The following is a 23,912-nucleotide window of genomic DNA, read 5'->3' on the forward strand; positions in this document are numbered from 1 at the left end:
AGTTAAGAAAGTTGTGGTTATATAGATGTTATAAAGATTCCAAAGAAGTAGTACAACTACTCTGTCTGTATATATATATATATATATATATATATATATATATATATATATATATATATATATATATAGAGAGAGAGAGAGAGAGAGAGAGAGAGAGAGAGAGAGGCAGATAGTAGGTGTACTACTTCATTGGAATCGTTATAACATCTGTATAACCACAACTTTACCAAATGATTTCTGTACTTTGCCCATTTCCTTTCTTTTTTGAATTTGTATGATGTCAGTGACATATCCAATGTCCTTTTTCTTGGGGGTGGGGGTGGGATGTATTTTTTTGAGATTTGGTACATTAAGCCACTGTCACAGAAATAATATAAATAACCAGTGTGAGAATCGCTACTTTTCTGGTATTTTTCTTCGTCTTTTTATGTGAGGACTGGATTTCAAATTTCAAAGTAAGAAAAACCCCATTACGAAAATGAACTTCCATATTGGTGAGTACGGCAATAGATATTTAACTTTTGACTCCGGCACTAGTTATATGCCCAACATCGCGTTAAGAACAGAAAGGGAGTCACTGTTTCTTTCTGCGATATTTGATTTGTAATTCGTACAACGGATCTGTTTTCATAGTGTTCGTTGCTGGGCTTGGAGTAGAGGGTGTCTTGAAAATTGTTATTGTTGAGGGGTAAGTAATATGTGTTGAACGTTATTTTTTTAAAAATCGTTTTGTTACCAGCGAAGGATGCGTGATAAATATAGTCATGATACGCAGTGTATCAGGTTACACGATAGTATATAATGCGTGAGTTGTATGATGATAGAAACATGTCAAAGCTATGTGAACGTACACAAAGTGTCAACTGTGATGGTACATAAAGTGCGAGAGCTATATCATCTTACATAGTGTCAAAGGTATATCATGATCCATACAAATGTGGGTGCTACACGATGGTACATAAAGTGTGGGAGCTATATGATGGTACTTAAAATGAGATAGCTCTATGATGGTACATTTAGTGTCAAAGCTGTATGATGATACATACAAATGTGGGTGCTACATGATGGTATATAAAGTGTCGGAGCTAGATGATTTTACATAGTGTCGAACCTATATGATGGTACACTGAGTGTCAAAGCTGTATGATGATACATAAAATGTGGATGGTACATGATGGTACATAAAGTGTGGGAGCTATATGACGGTACTTAAAATGAGATAGCTCTGAGATGGTACATACAGTATGGGTGGTATATGAGTGAAAATCACGTTTGGGAGCTACATGATGGTACATGAAGTGTCAATACTATATAATGGACCAAATTGTGCGGGGGCTATATGATGGTACACAAAAAGTGTCAAATCTGTATGATGGTACGTACAATTAGGAGCTGTATGATGGTACACAAAGTGTGAGAACTATATGATGGTACCTAAAGTGTCGGAGCTATATGATGGTACATCAAGTTTGGGAGCTGTATGACGGTATATAAAATGTGGGAGCTCTATGATGGTACAAAAAGTGTCAAATCTTTAAGATGGTACATAAAACTGGGAGCTGTATGATGGTACATCAAGTGTGAGAACTACGTGATTTTACATAAAGCGTGGAAGCTATATGATGGCACTTTAAAGATCAAAGCTATATGATGGCACCTTAAAGATCAAAGCTATATGATGGTTCATAAAGTGTGGGAGCTCTATGATGGTAGAAAACACGTCAAAACTTTATCATGGCACAAAAAATGTTGGTGCTATTTGATGGTAAACGAAGTATCAAAGCTATCGGACAGTACAGTAAAATATGGGAGCTTTATGATGGTACATAAAGCGGCAAACCTTTAAGATGGCACTTAAAGTGTGGGAGCTATTTGTTGGTACATAAAGTGTGGGATGTATATGATGGTACATAAATACTGGTAGCTACATTATGGTACATACATTATGGAAGCTATATGGTGGGACATAAGGTGTGGGAGCTGTATGATGTTGGTGCACAATGTGGCAAAATAATATGATGGTAGATAAAGTGTCGGAACTATATGATGATACATAACATGTCAAAACTATATGATGGTGCATCAAGTCTGGGAGTTTTATAATGGTACATAAAGTGTGAGAGTTCTATGATTGTACATAAGGCTTCTGAGCCATTTGATGTACATAAAGTGTCAAAACTACATGAAGTACATAACGTGAGGGTGGCTATATGATGGTACACAAAGTGTCAAACCTGTATGATTGCACATGCAATGTTGGAGCTATATGATGGTACAAAACGTGCGGGAGCTGTAGGATGGTACATCAAGCCTGGGAGCTATATGACGGTACAAAGTGTACGGGAGCTCTATGATGGTGTACAAAGCATGGGAGTTATTTGATGGTACATAAAGTGTCAAAATTATCTTATGTTACATAAAGTGTGGGAGTTGTAAGATGGTACATACAATGTAGGAGCTACATGTTGGACATTCATTGGGGGAACTATATGGTGATAATGAAGTGTCGGAGCTACATATGGTACATACAGTGTGGGAGCTATATAATGGTACATACTGTGGGTGAGCTATATGATGGTACATAAAATGCGGGAGTTCTATGGTGATACTTGAGTGCGTGAGCTCTGTGATGTTACATACAGTGTGGAAGCTATATGATGGTACATACAGTTACATACAGTGTGGGAGCTATATACTGGTACTTAAGGTGTGGTTCTATATGACGATTAATACGCAGTAACACACACACACACACACACACACATATATATATATATATATATATATATATATATATATATATATATATATATATATATATATTATTTTTTTATTTGCTTTGTGAACTTAAGGCTGAATTTTGTGTGCACATTTCTAACAAATTTGACCGAAAGTTCTTTTTTTCTTCTGACCTTTGAAATACTAACACATTTTAGTAGGCAATATGTGTTGCATAACATGCTCCTAAATTGAATCGAACATTGATCTTATGAGACGCAACGTCTCTGAGCCTTGGCCAGTCCGTTGAATTAGACCACGTTTGATAAAATCAGTATGAAATATTGCTTTTCAACACTAAACTTTGATACATTATAATACAGTAGAAAATTTCGTAGATATATTAGATTGTATTACCTAGATAACATTTCCATATCATGGTAGATATATTAGATTGCATTACCTAGATAACATTTCCATGTCATAGTAGATATAATAGATTTCATTGCCTAGATAACATTTCTATGTCATATTAGATATAATAGATTTCATTACCTAGATAACATTTCCATGTTCTTGCATATATATTAGATTGCATTACGTAGATAACATTTCCATGTCATAGTAGATATAATAGATTGCATTACCTAGATAACATTTCCATGTCATAGTAGATATATTAGATTTCATTACCTAGATAACATTTCCATGTCATAGTAGATATATTAGATTTCATTACCTAGATAACATTTCCATGTCATAGTAGATATATTAGATTTCATTACCTAGATAACATTTCCATGTCATAGTAGATATATTAGGTTGTATTACCTAGATAACATTTCCATGTCATAGTAGATATAATAGATTGCATTACCTAGATAACATTTTCATGTCATAGTAGATATAATAGATTGCATTACCTAGATAACATTTTCATGTCATAGTAGATATATTAGATTTCATTACCTAGACAACATTTCCATGTCATAGTAGATATATTAGATTGCATTACCTAAATAACATTTTCATGTCATAGTAGATATAATAGATTTCATTACCTAGATAACATTTCCACGTCCTTGCATATATATTAGATTGCATTACGTAGATAACATTTCCATATCATAGTAGATATATTAGATTGCATTACCCAGATAATATTTCCATGTCATAGTAGATATAATAGATTGCTTATCTAAATAACATTTCCATGTCATAGATATATTAGATTGCATTACCTAAATAACATTTTCATGTCATAGTAGATGTATTAGATTGCATTACCTAGATAACATTTCCATGTCATAGTAGATATAATAGATTTCATTACCTAGATAACATTTCCACGTCCTTGCATATATATTAGATTGCATTACGTAGATAACATTTCCTTGTCATAGTAGATATAATAGATTGCTTACCTAAATAACATTTCCATGTCATAGTAGATGTATTAGATTGCATTACCTAGATAACATTTCAACGTCATTGTAGATATGTCAGATTGCATTACCTAGATAACATTTCCACGCCATTGTAGATATATTAGATTGCATTACGTAGATAACATATTAGATCCGTGACCCTTGTTGCCAAGAACATATTCACTTACAGCATAATTTTTATCATCTAGTTAAATGTTTTAGGCCTTTAGAAATAATTAGTACAGTTAATATTAACAGTTCACCGACAGTTTAGGAAGACATGAGTGTAGCACACTGCCTCCTGCAAATTCAAGGATTGTTATTCCACGACACATGCAGATCATTACTTTCAGTGGTATAACCAGTATGTTGTAAATTAAAACGATATGCGTCACCTTAGAGTGACCTTCACTTGAACATTATTTGTTGGAATGGATGTATTTGGGGTAAAATAAACTGCCCTGGATAGAGTAAAGGTGAAAATTCCATAATAAACACGTTGTTCTCATAAATAAGCATACTAAGTGCCTTTATATCAATTCTTTTTGAAAGCATGCCAATGAATATGTAAACAAATCAATTAGTATGTGCACTTTTCAAGCAAATCAAGGCTGTCAAATACAGCGTGTTCCTCATTACAGGTGTGAGAAATCACACTTAGACTGGAATACATCATACGTAGGCTGGAGACATCAGTCTTAGACTGTGAGACATTGGACTAAAACTGGGACACACCATACTTAGACTGGGAGACATCAGACTTAGGTTGGGAGACATCAGACTAGAACTGGGAGACATCAGAATTAGACTATGGGACATCAGACCGGGATACACCATCCTTAGACTGGGAGATATCAGATTAAGACTGGAAGACGCCGTACTTAGACTGATAGACATGAGACTTATACTGGGACACAACTGACTTAGATTGGGAGACACCATTATTAGACTGTTAGATATCAGACTTAGACTGTTAAACATCAGACTTTGAGAGACACCATACTTGGACTGCGATACATTAGTCTTAGACTGGGAGACATCAGACTAAGACTAGGATATATCAGACTAAGACTGGGAGACAGCAGACTTAGTCTAGAAATCTTTCATTACACTGCGCATATTATACATGCCACTATGTCACAATGTTGCATATTTTTTAATTTAAAAGTTACTTTGGACGCGGGCAAAACTTGATTGCATAGTTGTTGTTTTTTTCTCGTGTATTTTTGTCACCCCTAGAGTACTACTACAACGTGAATAGAGCACATGCAGGTGGTTTAATTTTGTGAGACAGGATAATTATTGATAGACACAGGCACGTACAAGTGATTCAGTTTGATTTGACCATAGTATATATTTGCAGACACTGACACATTGAGGTGCTGCAATCTGATGGGACTCGGGAAATATTTGTCATTGTATGGATAGGGCAAATGCAGGTCGTTCAGTTATATTTGACCATGATAATTATTTACAGACGTAGGCACATCTAGGTGATTCACTTTTATTCTACCATGGTAATCATGTATATACTGACACTATAGTGCGAATAAGGCACACGCAGATGGTTCAGTTCGATGGGACTAAGGTGGTTTCTTTTACAGACACTGGCACGTGGATGTGCTTCAGTTTGATGAGAGTATGGTAAATATTTACGGAAACAGCCGTGCAGGTTGTTCAGATTGATGGGACCATGGTAATTATTTACGGAAACAGCCGTGCAGGTTGTTCAGATTGATGGGACCATGGTAATTATTTAAATAAATGTTTATAAGACACATGCAGGTTGTTCGTTTTGATGGGACTGTGGCAAATATGAAAGGATACTGGCACATGAAGGCCTTTCAATTGGATGTGACCATGGTAATTATTTACATAAACGTGTTTAAGACACACGCAGGCGGTTCAAGTTGTATGTGTGTGTGGGTGTGTGTGATTTTGGATTTTTAACGTAGCTTTGAAAAAAATTCAGTCACATTGCTACGATGTCTGCAGTGTGGTAGTTTATAGGATTAGCTTAAGACATGTCTAGCTGTTTTATAAGACACGTCAAGCTCCTACCTAAGATATTTTTAGGTCTATTGTAAAACACGCCGAGCTCTGTCTTAAGACAAATCTTGCTCTCTTTCTCTCTCTTAAGAGACGTCTAGTTCTATCTTAAGACACATATTGTCTTCTCTTAAGAGACGTCTAGTTCTATCTTAAGACACATATTGTCTTCTCTTAAGAGACGTCTAGTTCTATCTTAAGACACGTACTGTCCTCTCTTAAGAGACGTCTAGTTTTATCTTAGGTTACATCTTGTCTTCTCTTAAGATACGTCTAGTTCTATCTTAAGACACGTACTGTCCTCTCTTAAGAGACGTCTAGTTTTATCTTAGGTTACATCTTGTCTTCTCTTAAGATACGTCTAGTTCTATCTTAAGACACGTACTGTCCTCTCTTAAGAGACGTCTAGTTTTATCTTAGGTTACATCTTGTCTTCTCTTAAGATACGTCTAGTTCTATCTTAAGACACGTACTGTCCTCTCTTAAGATACGTCTAGTTCTATCTTAAGACACGTACTGTCCTCTCTTAAGAGACGTCTAGTTTTATCTTAGGTTACATCTTGTCTTCTCTTAAGATACGTCTAGTTCTATCTTAAGATACGTACTGTCCTCTCTTAAGATACGTCTAGTTCTATCTTAAGACACGTGCTGTCCTCTCTTAAGAGACGTCTAGTTTTATCTTAGGTTACTTCTTGTCTTCTCTTAAGATACGTCTAGTTCTATCTTAAGACACGTCCTGTCCTCTCTTAAGAGACGTCTAGTTCTATCATAAAATCCGACTTGCCTACTCTCAAAAGAGACGTATAGGTCTGCCTGAAGATACATCTTGTCCTCTCTTAAGAGACAACGAGTTCTAAAATACAACATATAGTTTTATCTTGAGATACGTCTAGCTCTGTACATATACAACTCTATCTTAGGAGACGTTGAATTCTGTCTAGTTCATTCGAAAGGCACGTCTAGCTCAGTTTTACGACACGTCAAGTCCAAGTTAAGATGTGTATAACTCTATCCTAAAGTACGTTTAGGTATATTTCACGACACGTCGAACTCTAGCTTACCACATTTCTAGTTCTCTCTTAAGACACGTCTAGCACTATCTTCTTCGTGTATTGAACTCCCATCAAAATGTACATTTAAGTATTGAACTCCCATCAAAGTCGTACATTATCAATATAGATCTCTCGTCAACGATTCATTTTAAGTATTGAACTTCCATCAAAGACGTACATTTTAAGTATTGAACTGCCATCAAAGATGTAAATTATTAGTGTTGAACTCCCATCAATGATGCAAATTTGAAATGTTTAACTCCTATCAAAGACGTACATGTTAAGTATTGAACTCCCATCAAAGACGTATATTTTAAGTACTTAATTCCCATCAAAGACGTGCATTTTAAATATTGAACTCAAATCAAAGATGTAAATTTTAAGTATTGAACTCCCATCAAAGATGTAAATTTTAAGTATTGAACTCCCATCAAAGACGTACATTATCAGTATTGATCTCTCGTCAACGACATTCATTTTAAGTACTGAACTCCCATTAAAGACGTACATGTTAAGTATTGAATTCCCATCAAAGATCCAAAATTTAAGTATTGAACTCTCATCAAAGATGTAAATTTTAAGTAGTGAACTCCCATCAAAGATTTAAATTTTATGTATTGAACTCCCATCAAAGACGTACATTTTAAGTATTGAACTCCCATCAAAGACGTACATTTTAAGTATTGAACTTCCATCAAAGATCTAAATTTTAAGTATTGAACTCCCGTAAAAGACGTACATTTTAAGTATTGAAATACTATCAAAGATGTATATTTTAAGTACCGATGTCCCATCAAAGACGTACATTTTAAGTATTGAACTCACATAAAAGACGTACATTTAAGTATTGAACTCCCATCAAAGATGTACATTTTAAGCATTGAACTCTCATCAAAGATATAAATTTTAAGTATTGAATTCCCATAAAATACTGCATTTTAAGTATTGAATTTCCATCAAATACGTACATTTTAAGTATTGAACTCCCAGACAACAGAAGCTATTCATATGACACTAAATTGCTTTGTAAAATCTTGTGTTTGCCACATGCTAAAACTTGTGAAAGGAAAAAGAAATGTTAATATGTTAACATCTGTTACCGTACTTTAACACATTAACACCAGGAGGTTTTTGTCGTTTTCGCCTGAAATTCGAGTAGGAAACACATATTGAAAGATATTTCTGAATAAATCCTAATACATCAATTTCCAGGTGATTTTCCAATAACATAATGCTAGTTGTGTTAGAACATCGTTTTTCATTGGCTGTTTGGCTCGCGCATGGACCAATTATTTTCGTATCGAGACCACTCTTTATTCCAAATGCCCATATTATCCTACTTTTTGCAAAGGTTCATCTGTCTGTTTGCAGTTCATACCGGTCTGCCTTAGATCTGAGACCAAAAAGTCTAAAATCCGGCCACAAAATTGGATTCCGATCACGGGCGAATTTTGGTTGGAAAAAAATTGGGTCCAAAATATGAGGTTTTTCCCTCTGTATTTTGTTGTGTAACCAGAACTTCCAGATTATTTGGTATCATTGTAGAGCTACATCTGTCTTCCTTTCTATAATGCCACCCACTTTAGTGTATCATACATGACCTTGACACTACAGAGCAGTAGGCTACTACCTCCTGCCGCGTACACTCGTCGCCAGGGGTTAACGTGTTAATAATGAAAAAGGAAGAGATGTAAGGCTAAGTCAGTTTTTCTTGTACATATGTATATATGTGGTCAGTTTAGGAACTAAATACAATGCATAGTTTATATTTTTTTGTTCGCAAGATCTGCTGTTAAATCAATAATATGGAATTGTGGGTATTTTATATTGTACGTCATCTTTTTCAAGCAATCCCAGTACCAAATCTTGCAAGCTATTAACATCTTTCTTTTATATTTCAAATGGTGAAAACCAACTTTCGCCCGACGACATTCATACGTGAATGAATGTGCTACAAATTAGAACACTTTGAAGTTGGAGAATATTTGAAAAATAATTGCTTTATATTTCACATCTCAACATCGGAACGTACAACACATAACCGTTATTTGGGCAAATGCGGCACCAGAAACATAAATACCATGTGATACATCTTACAATGTGGAAAGAGATAATATGGTATAAATATAGTGGGTTATAACTGATTTTGCCCTAATTAGAGGACATGTCAATATGGCAGGCAATACTAGAAACCCGGCCATTCAGTTTCCTTGTGATTCACTGCCCGCACTCGGTCTGCTCCCTTATTCGTAGACTTTGTATTGAATATGTTTCTTCTTCTTTTAGATGATCTTTTAGTGCCGGGTTTAACATTTAAAAAAGCATGCTGAAGGAACTCTCATTTTTCTCCAAGAGAACTTCCTTTAAGTAAATCTTAAACACAGTAAAAGTGCGAATATCCTGATACCATTTACACAAACCTTCAAAGCTATGCAGAGTTTCTATAAATCGTGTTCAAGAACCATATGAGTATTAACTCACTTATAAATCGGTTTTCAATCTCCCATCGGTTCAGTTAAAAGAATACAAAGCCTTTTAAGAAAAGCGAACACCTTCATGAATCCGTTATATTCGATACACAGGCTATACATATTGGCAGTCAAGTATTGAAACGGGCAAGCGAAATAGACTAGACAGGTCATCAGATTTGTCAATTACATGTGCCAGCATAATAACCAATTATATTGTCAAGGGCAGTTATTGTTTCAGGAGGAAACATTGATAAACAGAAACATGGTGTGTTGACATGTTAATGTCAGTTTTTAGAAATTGAAATGTCAAAGGTCATGTTTGTAATCTAAGTTAGAACGTGTCCGATTTCGTTGGACAACAATACTGTAATATTGTGATATTTAGAGAAACTGGAGCACACTTAATGTAATGAATACATTTCTTGTGTTGGAGTTAGTTCTACTGAATACGTCGTGTCCATATATATATATATATATATATATATATATATATATATATATATATATATATATATATATATATATATATGACATTATATTTGTCTCAAACATTTGATTACTGTTGCAAATAACATCTGAATCACATCCCTTCAATAGAACAAAAGCAAGGGGTGGGAGCAAAGAGTTAAGATATAAATATGTGTTATCAATGCTTGATTTGTGTGTGTGTGTGTGTGTGTGTGAGTGTGTGTGTGAGAGAGAGAGAGAGAGAGAATGTTAACGCTGTTTCTTGAGCCATAAGATAAGATTTAATGCTTCATAGTTTGCACCGACTTACACCTGACAGGTAAATTAAGATTTAACTGATAGCACCTTTCCTTCATGGTTTACATTGTCATCTAATTGAATTCTGTTCAGAGAATGTTTATTAAAAGGTACTGGAAAACTGTTTCACCTGATGACACATGTCATGATAAATGGAAACGTATATAACCTCTTTGTCAAGGATCTTAACATTACAAAGTGAGTTCATTTGATAAGTCTTTTTAATAGTTTTTTTTTTTATAATACTTAATTACATGCTATTTCTTACAAAGGGTCATGTGATTGGACTATAATATGACAGTTGCGTTTTGGAGGATCCTGGTGGCTGAGTGGTCTAAGGTGTTCGCCTTTTTCTCCATCACTTACACATCTCACGTATGTTCGTGTGAGTTCGAGGCTCGGATCGGCCAATGTCGGTATGTGAGAAAACTTGCCACTAGCTTCCCGTGGGTCAGTGTTTCTTCTCGGGTCTTCTGTCGGGTTCTTTCTCCATCAAATATACTGGTCGCCCTGTATAGCCTATCATATTCTGAAAAATGGCGTTACACTGAATGAAAACAAAACCAAGCAACTGCATTGTATCCAGTCCCCCTCCTCTGCCCCGCTTAATATTTGGTGCATGCTTTTTGCCAATTTTGTCATTCTCGTCTCACAAACGACGTCTTCCTTTTGTGTCTGATATACATGCTGTCCGAATATAAGAACTACGCCAGTGGTGTAACTAGTCTCATGTCAGGTTTAAGATTAACCTGCGTAAAATCCGTTGGTAAATAATCTTACATTATAAGAGAGAGAGAGAGAGAGAGAGAGAGAGAGAGAGTTGTTTATGAAAACAATCTATGCTTAAGTTTAAGCAACCTATAAAACAGTAATTGTGGCAAGAACACACACTGACATTCTTTCTTTGCGGTTTACAGGTTTTATGGCCTAGTTTGGCCGAACAATGGAAATAAAATGAAATCTCGTGAAGCAGTGCCCGATTACCAAATAGGCAGAGTAGGTACCTGCCTATTAGCCCCACGCATTTTAGGGGCCCCGCGACAGCGGATCAAAAAAATATTGATTAAACATATTAGGAGATAAATTGCCCCAATATTTCGACTGCCTAAGGGCCTACACAGGGTTTAATCCTGCACTGTCGTGAAGATTCCATGAGTTAAGTAGTCTCTTCTTCGTTTCATGACTCCTCCTAGGAAAGTCATACAGAGGTAGCATGCGATTATCATGCCAGTTCAATAGATTCTTGTGGTGACATGAATTTCTGTGGACAGGACCCACACAATAACTTTACAGACTTTGTTGCCGGTGGCAAATATCGATAGTTCTCCTCTTCAAATGTCAAAAGGGCAAAGGTGTATATCATAGGGCGATAAGAAGTGCTGAAGCAAAGAAATAAGAGTTTTAAACCTTGAAATCAAATAAACAAAGCACAGTAAGGGCCGCATAAACCGGTAAAGCATGGATGTCAAGTGCTCATGTTCAAGAAATTTGAAGAGTTGTCAAATAAAACCCTAGATTTTACATGACATTTGTGACAAATGAAGAACCACTCGAAGAGCGAAGTATAAAATTATTACCATGCTTTCTTTGCTGTTGATCATGGAAATCTTTACAGACATCAAAAGCAAAAGTTATGTTAAACAACATGGTTGGGTTTTCCGATCCCGATACCCATTTCAGATAAATGAAAAGTAGTGAATTCCTCAACCATTTCCAATCTTGTTGAAAAAATTATACAATGGAATTAAGTGGCGTACTAAGGGCCAATGGCGCCCGGGGCCAGTGGCGTAAATGGCTCCCAGGGCGACGACGATGACCCAGAGGGCCAGAATACGAGGTCCGAAGGGTCGAAGCCGGGGTAGGATACATGGCAGGGGGCCCCTCCCAAAGCTAGGTTGTTTATTGTTGGGAAGCGCTGTGAGCTAACCCAGCGTGGCCCGGGAGCTAACCCAGCGGTGCCCGGGGCGAAGCATTGGCCATTAACAATTTTCCTGCAATTTAATGCTTTTATGTGGCTTTTCCTGGGATATAAATTCTATCATTCACATATGACAAACAAGCACAATTTTATGCATATTTGTGTTAGAGATGAGAAAACAAATACGTAGAAACAATCGAAGAGAAATCTCATATGACAAATTGCATATTACAAAAACACCTTACATCGGAAGTATTTAATTACCAGTTTAAATATAAATACAAAACTTAGTTTTCAATCAAAACAGCGCTCCCGATTTTCGCAGGTTTAAAAACCAAAATAAAGTCTAACGCATATTGTTCTATAATTGTAACAGTACAAAGATGTTAAGAACTTTCGCCGAATCCAATCAACCTTTCACTGCGCATCCACGCATCATTTTTCTTTTATTAATAAAACACCACGCAAATAAAGTTATCTCAAGAAACAAAATCTTTCCGCAACGGTCACTGTAACGGTGTCGAACGTATTATCCCCAATACTCCTTCCTTTAAATCTAACTATTTGTGCCAAGGCGATAGTATGGACCTATATTAGGATCCCACTAACTCGCTGTGATGCGAAGGGGGGGGGGGGAGGAGGCGATGGCTACAAGTAAGTAACAAGACAAGGTAAAAACCAACAAGCATTTAATTTTCCCAAGAAATAAATTTTTTTCCCTAAAATATAAAATCAAACAGAGTGAAAGATATAAAAAAATATGTACAGTGTTTGAATTTCTAGATTATTATCCTAAAAATTGTACTATCAATTGTCTTGTTACTTACTTGAAGCCACTATACGTAGCAATATACAGTCTATACCTTTAATGAATGACACTTACCTGTATGAATATAAGGATACCTACATGAATATATAGATATATATTAAAAGTTGAACGAAACAGCTATACCACTAATATAAACATGATACTCACCACTCATCATGTATATGGTGTCCTTGAAAATTTTAACCTCCAAACAAAAAGCAGAAATCTCGATGAATATTACGTCATGAAAGCTACTTTAATGTTTTGACAGCTTTTAAGAGGTTTGTAATGGCTATGTGATATCTTACAAACAAGTCCCTGCTCACCATTATGGTGCACCAGGTTCAGCTAATGATGCTCCTTTAAATATATAGTGTACAACTTGAATCGGAAGCGGACGCTAACATGTTTGTGATGGTTGACAGTAAAATTATTGACAGAATATGCTTGAAATCACATAAATAGGCCGCAGCAAATTATGAGTACTATCTGGTTTTATGTCGTTGTGTTTTTGAGGGGTTTGAATGAGAATCGCTTGCTCACACGCCCCTCAGAGACATTTACGAACGCTCATCGTTGCATCTTAAAACTGTACAAACCTTAATAATCACCTCAAAAACTCGTGATCGTAAAAATTACTATAATCATTTTATGAATATTTTTTTACATCACTGGGAGGAAATGTGATCAATTAGATGGTTTGGGTCGCTAAAACGTTCAGATGGACAATATGTTCGTTGTGTCATTGAAACTTTCATGTAGACGAGATATCTTCCATCAATCGATATGATCAACTTGGTGGACGATATATCAATGATTTTACTGGTACAGTTGGGCGCGGAGATCAGACAATAGCATACACATTTTGACCAACTTAACCAAATATCTCGGTGTGTAATTGCTAAAAGATACAAAAACTAAAACAGTACAGGTCCCGATCGCCTATAGAAGAGGAAATGTTCTTTATAAATGCTGCTTCCAGATATGCGTTCTTTCAGAGGTTACATAGAGCTTAAACATACTGACCAAATCAACATGACCGAAATAACCACGTTTGCTTACTAGCAGATCATCTCTATTGTTTAGTTTCCCTTTGTAAATTTCATCACCCTATCGGAATGACATGTTTCGGTTGACAATGATATGTTCAAGTGAATTTGGTGAAAGTTATGAAGTCACTGCGTACTTAATTTTTGCGTGTTAAAACGGGTTGTTTTACTATTAGGGTCACGTCAGTCCTGTTAGTCAGATACGCTTAGTACTAAACGTGTCATTGCATACTGCCAGATATATGATTAGCTGGCGGTCAGCTAGAATTACGAACAAACAACAAAATGCAAACAGCTACTATTGAATAACTTGCAGTAGATTGGATAATCGACAGTTATGTGGCTAAAATAATATGGCAAAATAAATAGTTTTATTTCATGAAGGATATTCTGAGGTCTTTGCAAAACGGACTCCTTGCAGGGTTTAATTTGACAGTGAATATTTAGAGACCGTTGTTAATTTAACGCTGAATAATAAAGCGTTTATTGCATTCTTCATAAAAGGTTTACACGTTTAATGAAAATTCGTGAACTTCTTACAGGGGTATGCGAGTACGAAATGGGTATTACTGAAATATCATCATTGATAAATTAAAACGATTCCACACACACACATACATTCATACAAGATACATACATACATACATAAATACATACATACGTAAAGGATCCATTTGCCTAGTTCTATTGCATTAGCGCCCTGACCCATTCGGCCATGCCTGGATCTCCACATAAGGAAGAAGTATGATCGAAGGAGTGCTGAAGGTATAGAAAACTCATTTACTCTGAACGAAACGTAGCGCTTGCCTATATGCAAAAGCTCACTGTCTTCCTATTTAGATAACGCAAGGTATATATAAATTACATTATAAATTGACACGTAAGTAGTAAACAGGAAACACAAAACATTTATCATTGGTTCTCTTAATAAGTATTGATACATGATAACATGAAATAATTTTGAAAGATATATCTTTCAAACAGAATGACAAAATATGATCAGCATATCCGATAACAGTATTGATCTTTTCACATTGCAAGTACAATCAGAGTAAATTTTCGGAAGTGCTACTTTGTCAAAGATTTCTTGTTTAACAGATTTGCTGATAATAAACGAAGCGGTTCACACTTCACATGTAACATCTAGTTCGTAATGCATACCTCAGCAAACAAAATCATAATTTACCCACTATGCTAGATAAATATGAGTTAGAAAAATCAATATTTGCTCAGATAATCTTAAAACGTTCGGCTGTTTCTTATAAAACGTATTTCAAGGTTTTTAGCAATATCAGTTTGTCTATTAAATGTATTTTCTGTACTTGGAGAAGATTTATTTTGACCCTCATAGCTGTAAAGACTACGTCAGAATCTGGTTATTTGAATTACTCTCTATGACATAATAATATACCCTTTAACCCTGTCTATAGCATAATTACAAACATTGTAACCATATATAAGACATAATTAAATACCTTTCAACCCTGTTTATGACACCTGTTAACTATGTCTATATCATTATTACATAGCCATGCCAATGACATAATGACTTACCTTTCAATCTTTTATAAACACCTTTCTGGAATCGTTTACCTGGTCTTGACTTAAATGTAACCTTTATATTACGGTTACACTTGGATGATCTTTACAGCTATCGTCTTTTATCGTTCAGGAGTCTCAGGTGAAATCGGAACATTTGTAACATCTGATTAGCAAGAGAGAAATACGGTATAGAATTGACTTGATATTTATAAAGTTAAATATGATCTCTAAATAAAGGATCTAGTGTTTGTTTAATCCCACCTATAGGTAGACGGGGAGGGTTAGTTGCAACATTTATTTACCCAATGAAGGTGAAACAGCAAATTGAATTTCAATTGAACTGAAGCTTTTTATGCGTGACTCGAAGTGAATTAATTGTAGTATGAAAGTAACACAGGCATACATTTGCACAAAGTTTTCGGTAAGTTGTATATTAAGGGAAGGTGCCATATTTAATAGTTTTGATAAGGAAAGGAAAGAGTTTTTGAAGTTACTTAGTGCTTGACCAAAGTCTTTCATGATAATACAACTTTTCTGCATGTTGTTTTGTTTTACATTTTCTTTTTTCTTTCTTTCATATTGTTCGTTTTATTCGCGCAACAGATATGTTCACTGAATGAAGTATTGACTTTTCTTCAGTTCACAGAGCCGCATCCATGACAATTATACTTTCTTAACAGTTGCGTATCGTCCAGTGTTCAGTAAGTAAGGTTGATATCTCTTTTAACGAAGTCATTATTTAGCCTTACTATATGTTCAGTTATACAACTTGCCGAGGCATTTTGAATATATTTACATTGTTCCAAAACTATTTTCATGTTTATATTTCAAAATGAGACAGTCTCAGTTTAAAGCGAGTCAGATTTAGAAAATAAACTATATTACAAAATGAATCTCTTACGCAAGGATTCCTGTGTCGTAGCTTTTTCATGAAATGTGAATTCCGGCGACTTACTTTATATGCATTCTCACCAGCATGAGGTGGAACAAAGTATGGTCATTCAAATAGCAACAGGAAACTACGTCCGCGTGCTCTAACTTTGTATACTACTTCTTAGGGAAAATGGCATTTCATCACTAAATGTTCTAATCGAAAGTCTAAAATGGACTGTATCTTATTTAATTTTATTTCACTTCATTGTATTCTATTTACATTAATTTGCAGATTGAATGCTAATGCAGCACGTGCATAATGTCGACTGCAACCAATGACAAGTTGACGATTCAGGCACTGAAGGAACACGACAAAGTCCACCCCAAATTCAAGGCCACAATAACGGCCGGATCCAAGGATCAGAAGGAGGTAAGATCTGAAGCCTAACAAAAAATGGAGATTATTAAAATATAAATAATCGGGCGATAGTTTCATACTACGGGAAAACACATTCAAGATCGGCTATTACAGCTATAGCAGTAGTTGCATTATGCGTCTAATCATGGGAGCCCCGAGTGGCCGAGTGGTCTAAAGCGCACTCCGTCACGGATCACTGCCATCTCACCTCTGTCTGCGTGGGTTCGAGTCTCGGGCTCGGCAAATGTGGATATGTGAGAAAGCTTGCCGGTAGCTTCTCGTGGGTCGGTGGTTCTTTCCGGGTTTTACCCTGGTTCTTCGTCCACCATTAATACTGGCCGCCATGTATAGCCTATCTTGTGCTGAAAAATGGCTGTAAACCCTATAACAACATAATAACAACGTCTAATCATACATAAAAATGAGGAGGAATATTTTGGAATAATGATGAGCTTTGAAGCTAATGATAATAATTTGTTAAGCTTAAGAGAAGCTTCGAGCTAATTTTATTGCAGAACGCAAAAAGATGATGCTATAGGAAAGGTTAACAGATTGAAATTTTTTGTATAGTTGTTGGTTAACTGTGAATTTCCACTTGAAAGACCAGAGACACAAATGCGGTTTTGACTTGTTTAGAGAGGCATGCAAACTGGCATACCTGTTTATCTTCATAGATACCCATCTACATACAGATCTATTAATTTTTTTCTAACTATATATTGGTTGGTTCTTTGACATACATCATGCAATAGCTACGTAAGGGATTTAATTATAATCTTTTGTTTCACACACAGGACTCGTTTATTACCGTTCGAAGAAGATCAAAGAAATTTTCGGTAAACCGGTGAAAATAAATATGACAATAAACATGAAAAATAAACTTACCTTATGGAGAAAAAAAATGGTTAATTTTTTAAGGAATGATACATCGTACCTGCTCTAATGCTTAATACAAATATTATTGAAGTCTTAAATTGTTAGGACTCTATGGTCATAAACTAGGTACATAAAGAAGTACCACCAATACATTTTCTAAAACCTAACAAATATTTTAATTATCAAAGTTATAAATGAAAGTGTGAGAATAACATACGGTATTTTGAAGTGAATCCAAAATGAACCTGACAAAGTTCTATGAAAGTCGGAAAGGCTTAAAAGTTCCGTATAAATTTTAAAAGCGGAAATGTAATGATCCGCCAAGAATCGTGAATTTTCCAAGATGTCGTTGTCTAGAACTTCTTTGAATAATGCACAATAGTTGAAAAAAATTTTTAGTCCGAATAATGAGTGTTTCTGTTTCCACTGAACAGTCCAAACAAATGTTTTTCCTCTCGAATAATATCCAAATAGAACATAAAGCAATGTCTTCAAACTTACAAAAGTAACTCAAGAAATGAAAATGACTCCAAACTAGGAATGATTTTGACTGATCACATCTCAGGTTATATATACCTTCTGTTACTACTGTATTGCACAATGTATCCCACATGACATACATTAGCTTTTGAATTTTCTCGAAACTGCCTTTCATGTGACCTAGCCCAACCAATGGTAAGTTACTAAATTCTTCTAGAACCGTTCAACCTCCTTCAGCCAATACGAATTTAACCCAGAATCATCATTCAGTCTTATTATTAAGATTATTATTAGTAATCATCAGCATATTCCTAAGCATCTATTAATAGATCCTATGCAGTTTTTCTCACTTAGTACTTCTAGAACAGACCAAAATCATGTAGGCAAAATCTAACTAAAGATAATCTGTACAACTTACAACCATGAATAAAAATTACAAATAAATAGATAAAATCATGTACCAGGAATCACACAAAGACATACATTACAAAATGACATCAGTTTTCCCTTAAATGACCTCAACCTTGCCTTTAACCAAAGGAGTGGGTATAGATTTGCATTATAATGTAAGACCTTATAGCTTCCTTATTCTACAGTAGAATTATCATTTTAAATCCGTCCTCCCCACCTCACACGTTGCTGATTATAAAGATCATAATTACAAACTGTAACTTAAACTTTCAAGTGACCTTGGCCATGCTTGAAGGTCAGAGGTAAGGTTGGAGTGCTTTGGAATAAAGTGGCTCAGCTTACTATTTTTGTAACCCATATGTGATAACTATTCTTCGCTCCCAGGTGTGTGAACTATGGATTTACATAAGTTCTATCATCAGTCGATTTGATACAGGTAAACCTCCAGTTCATCTCTCTAGCATTGCCGTTTTCTACCTCTAATATGTAATACATATCCAGAAATGATATTGAAAGGCTGTTCCTTTATATATATATATATATATATATATATATATATATATATATATATATATATATATATATATATATATATATATACGTGCAATCCCATGTTTCTGACTCTATGTTTCTATCCCTACTCCCCGGATTTATAACTTATAGGTCTGCATAAAATCTTTAACCTAAACTTTTTTATTTGTTGACGCCGCCACCACTTATTTTTTCAGAGATGAGTGTAAAGCAAGCGTGCGAAAAATGAGTTAAGTGAAGTCAGGGAACTAGTTCAAGGCAGTATATATATAGATTTTATGCAGACCCTTAAGTCACGTACCCAGAGAGCGGGGACAGATTTTATGCAGACCCTCGAGTCAGAAACACGGGGAGCGCCGATATATATATAATAGAGGTAGGAACGGCAATACTAGAGGTATGAAATGGAGGTTTACCTGTATCAAATAAATAAATATTGTTATACATTGCATATTTACAACATTGTCAACGGAAGTCAAACCAAAGAGAAAAATCGTACTGGTTTTTTTTTCCACTTAAAATTCAGCACACTTTTAATTAACAGTTTGCAAATATTATAAACTAATTACAGCGTTAAGAATCATTATTGTGACTACATCAATACAGGAACTTAGCCCTACGGTTAGTCCTTGTTAAATGTTTACAGAGAAACTAATTACGTACACGTTGTATAGTATGTTTGCTGACAATACACCTGTTGTCCATTTCCCAGAGAGGACGTCGTTACTTACACGTGATCCCCAGCAAGCTCGGCATTTTATTATTAAATTGCACCATGTCAAATACGTTCCATTAATGTGATTCTTCCGTGTAGATACCATTTCTTTTATCTGAGGTTGTGGTTGATAGGAAAAAGAACTAAATGATTTTTGGGTATATACGTTCCTATAACATGAAGAAAAAGAAAAAGTTCTTCAGTAGTTTATTTCACCTATCAACAACTCTAGATAAAATACAATCTTTCGGGTTATGTTAAAGGCCTTACAGGTACATTCATGGCGTACACTTTAGAAGGAAACCTTTGTATACCATGTAAATCAAGGGCTCTGTTGCCGTAAGAACTTACATTATTATTTACCGATACTTTTGTAATAGGTGCTATAATTATAAAGTAATATTTCATGGGCTATTAAATATGGGCTATTAAATATATGACCTATGAAATTGACCGTTGATAAATTATTGCGTTTACTACCTTCATTATTTCGTATCCGGTGAGTTGAAAGTAGACCATTGATCTTTACACAGTCATGATGCCAACGGTAAGAAATCTTTTGTGAAGAGTTACAAAGTTTTAATTTTCTCGTGGGATTGTCATTTGGTGGGTTGGGGTTATTACCTATAAGTCAGTTAGCACAATGTGTCCTGAAGTCACGCCGTGCCTATGATTTGTTTTGTAAATAAGGGTTTTTGTTTTGTAAGTCACATTGGTTTGTTGGTATGAGAAAAGGCTACCCATATATCACATCCTCAAATCTAGGTTATTTAAAGCTTAAAGCAAGATGTCCGACTGATTTTAATCTTTTGCCTTAAAAATACATATAGCTGTTTTTAAACTGCACGCGCTTTCTTCCCCTGCATGCATTTTATTTACTTGTATTTTTTTTTGTTACATAACTTCAACAATGATGGCCTCTTGCATCAATCGGTACATATGCAGCAAAGGTCCAGAAACAAATGTTTATAAGCCTTGATTGAGAAATTTGTATTTGATGACATCATGACCAAGCGTCTGCTTCTTTTCTTGTTAGTCATACTATTCATCTGATGCGGTTCAACCAGGAAATGATGGCCAACTTAATAGTAATGCAACAAAGTTGAATTTGTATTTTGGTGGGTTAGATTTTACAGTGATTCACACTTATGGTCTATGATGCTTACATGAATGTGGAACGCTGACTAGTTTGTTATATAGGCATTAATGTAAACTTCAGATAAAGGAGAGACAAACTCCATGCTTACCTTAATCCACACGATAGATTCAACCTTTGAACTTTTAAGATCGCCGTCGTTTCATAGTTGGATAATATAGACCTACCAGAACGACATCCGTTTGAAACTTCATTAGGACACTTACCAGTCGTAGTCCACATAAGTAATAGGAATTATGATAGGAACGATGGGAACGAACGAGAGAATTTTTTTTAAATCATACACATCATACGTGGATTGGAATATATATTTTAGTGTGGACCGTGGCCTTGTGAATATTAAACTGTAAGGTGAAATGACAGGCCATTCTTGTCGACCTAAAGGTCCCCATTCTTCATAGATTACTGCCGCTGCACATTCCTTTCTGTCACTACGCAGATTTTTCATTTCCACCTGAGCACCAGAGTGATGTATGTCTGCCGAATTTGCACCTTGGGTCATAATCGAGTCTCTTTATATAACCTATTATAGTTTCCAAACTAGAAATACAACTATATTAATGATGGGTTACTAAAAAAAATGGACAGGAAATCTCAAAGGTGGACAGAAGACGAACCTAGGCCAGTGCCTGTTTGATCAACCTATTAAAGGTGAATCTATTCGATAAGATTGCATACATAGACGTTCATGAATTATTAACGATGTTGTCAAATGCAATTATAGTTTACCAAAAAATTATCTTTGGAGGTACACTGATAAATGGTATGTGTGGGTTTAACCATTTTGTTAATTGTGGTAAATCGTCCGCACCTTATTTGTGTTCAGGATGCGGTAAAATAAAATTGTTAGTAGTGATGTTTTTTTTAAATTACAATTATGAACGTATATGTTTGAGATCTTGCATGAAAAAAACTGTCTTCATTTATAGAGTCGAAATTCGAATTGTTCAAACCCAACAACAAAGCTACTCCGCACGTTCAGTCAGTTATTATAAACAGTGTGCATCTGCACTGTACACCATTCTAATTTCTAGCCAACCTGCATGTACCCGAATACAACAAAATCTTTTGTCTCCAAAACTGATTACTTAGTTATCTATATAAAGGTGTGTTAGCTATAAAGCAATTGAATAGTGAATAGTTTATCCACTACGAGCCCACGCTCTGTATTCAACACAATATTTTAGACAGAGTTCAACACATCATCCACATTTTTGATAGAGGGCTGCTTGTTTTGCTCTGTAAAGGAGCAGTGAATGAGAGTTTAGGCTTGAATGAATGGACTGAGAGAAACGAATGTCCATCGGGTTAAAGAATTTCAAATATATATGTTTTAAATGTTGCTTGAAACAAAAATACTATTGTCTGGTAAAAACGGCTAAGTGCTATCAACGCTTGTAACAAAATATCGAGATATGAGACAAACATATTGTTTTGAATCAGTATGTTGTCCCTTTAATGTTGAGAGAGAGAGAGAGAGAGAGAGAGAGAGAGAGAGGCGGACAAGCAAGAGAGTGCTCTGACCCTTTCGTCAAAAGTGTATTTTCAGATATAAAAAATAAACAAAAAGAAACACGGCCTTGTTTGGGGAAATAACAATAAAATAAAACGAGAGACGACGACCTCCGGTCCATTACCATGCTTTATTTAATACATTGCGACTAAATATGGCAACCCGCTGTCTCTGTCTTTTACTTTCCGTGAGACCAAGGAAATCGTAAATTATACATTAGTCGCGACAACGTGTTTTGTATATTTGATTTACTTGTATCTGATTTAATATATATTTATTTCAATTTAATTTTTTTCAGTTTTAAATATTTTTATTTTTCATTGCATGATATTGTAATGTAAATTTATTCACTAGAGATGATACTTTTTTCAGAAAATAGTTTGACCTTGACTGTTAGTTTATAAACACCAGGTGTTAATCTAAATCCTGACCTTGTTTCAGAATTTGTAGCAACATTCGTAAACCAATTTCTATTTTACAATGATTGGTTATTTTCAAGGTCACGATGGGACTTTGTCTTTAAGATGTAAACAATTTTTTAATTTTTTTAAATTTAAAATGATTGATTTTCGTCATGGTCACACAGGGTAAACGTGATCCGCAACAAATACTTGCTTCTATACCCTTCGAGAACATGATCACGTAACCCTTTGTTTACCTTTTAGAAAGACCATATAACCCATGTTTTGGAGAATTAATCGCAGCAGAAGCTGGGCAATTAAACTGTTAGTTGTATGTTGTGCTGTTTGGAGTTATTTCAAATTACTTGGATTCAAAAGGATTAATTCCGTTATTTTTCTGGAAAATACGTGTTCATGTAATATTGTGGAACAAGGACAGTTTTTTTAAATATAAAAATGTATTCAGCTATCAGAAACCGGCTTGATAATTCTGTAAGATGGATAACGCTCTTTCAGTTTGAAGACCGGTTTGTGTCCACAATCTTCTTTGAGCAGAAGTGAGTTTATTTACTCCATTAAGTTCACGTTTAAACCACTCTTGTATCAAGGGGTTATTCCACGTTACAGCTATCCTTTTCCACACGCACATTATCAGTTGACCAGTTCACCTAGTTTTATTTATTGTTGTTCTTTGCGGTTAGCGTCATTTTTCAGCGCATTATAATCTGAGCATTACGTA

At 35.2% G+C, this 23,912-nt stretch overlaps 1 protein-coding gene across 3 annotated transcripts in view; it reads left to right on the plus strand.

The window, feature by feature from the left end:
* Window positions 1-551: 551 nt before the first annotated feature.
* The window catches only part of LOC149777227 (dynein light chain Tctex-type 5-B-like), a 28,065-nt gene continuing 4,704 nt past the window's right edge, over window positions 552-23,912 (plus strand). The window contains exons 1-3 of one of the 3 annotated variants that reach the window (XM_089941972.1): window positions 552-688; window positions 16,403-16,500; window positions 16,965-17,102. In XM_089941972.1, coding sequence (XP_089798098.1) covers window positions 16,992-17,102 — 111 coding nt within the window. In that variant the 5' untranslated portion in view covers window positions 552-688; window positions 16,403-16,500; window positions 16,965-16,991. The remainder of the gene's footprint in view (window positions 689-16,402; window positions 16,501-16,964; window positions 17,103-23,912) is intronic. The other 2 variants (XM_089941971.1, XM_089941970.1) reach the window with 2 other exon arrangements.

Source organism: Sinohyriopsis cumingii, chromosome 18, assembly GCF_028554795.1.
Source record: "Sinohyriopsis cumingii isolate HCF-2022 chromosome 18, ASM2855479v2, whole genome shotgun sequence".
Classification (NCBI taxonomy): Eukaryota; Metazoa; Mollusca; class Bivalvia; order Unionida; family Unionidae; genus Sinohyriopsis; species Sinohyriopsis cumingii.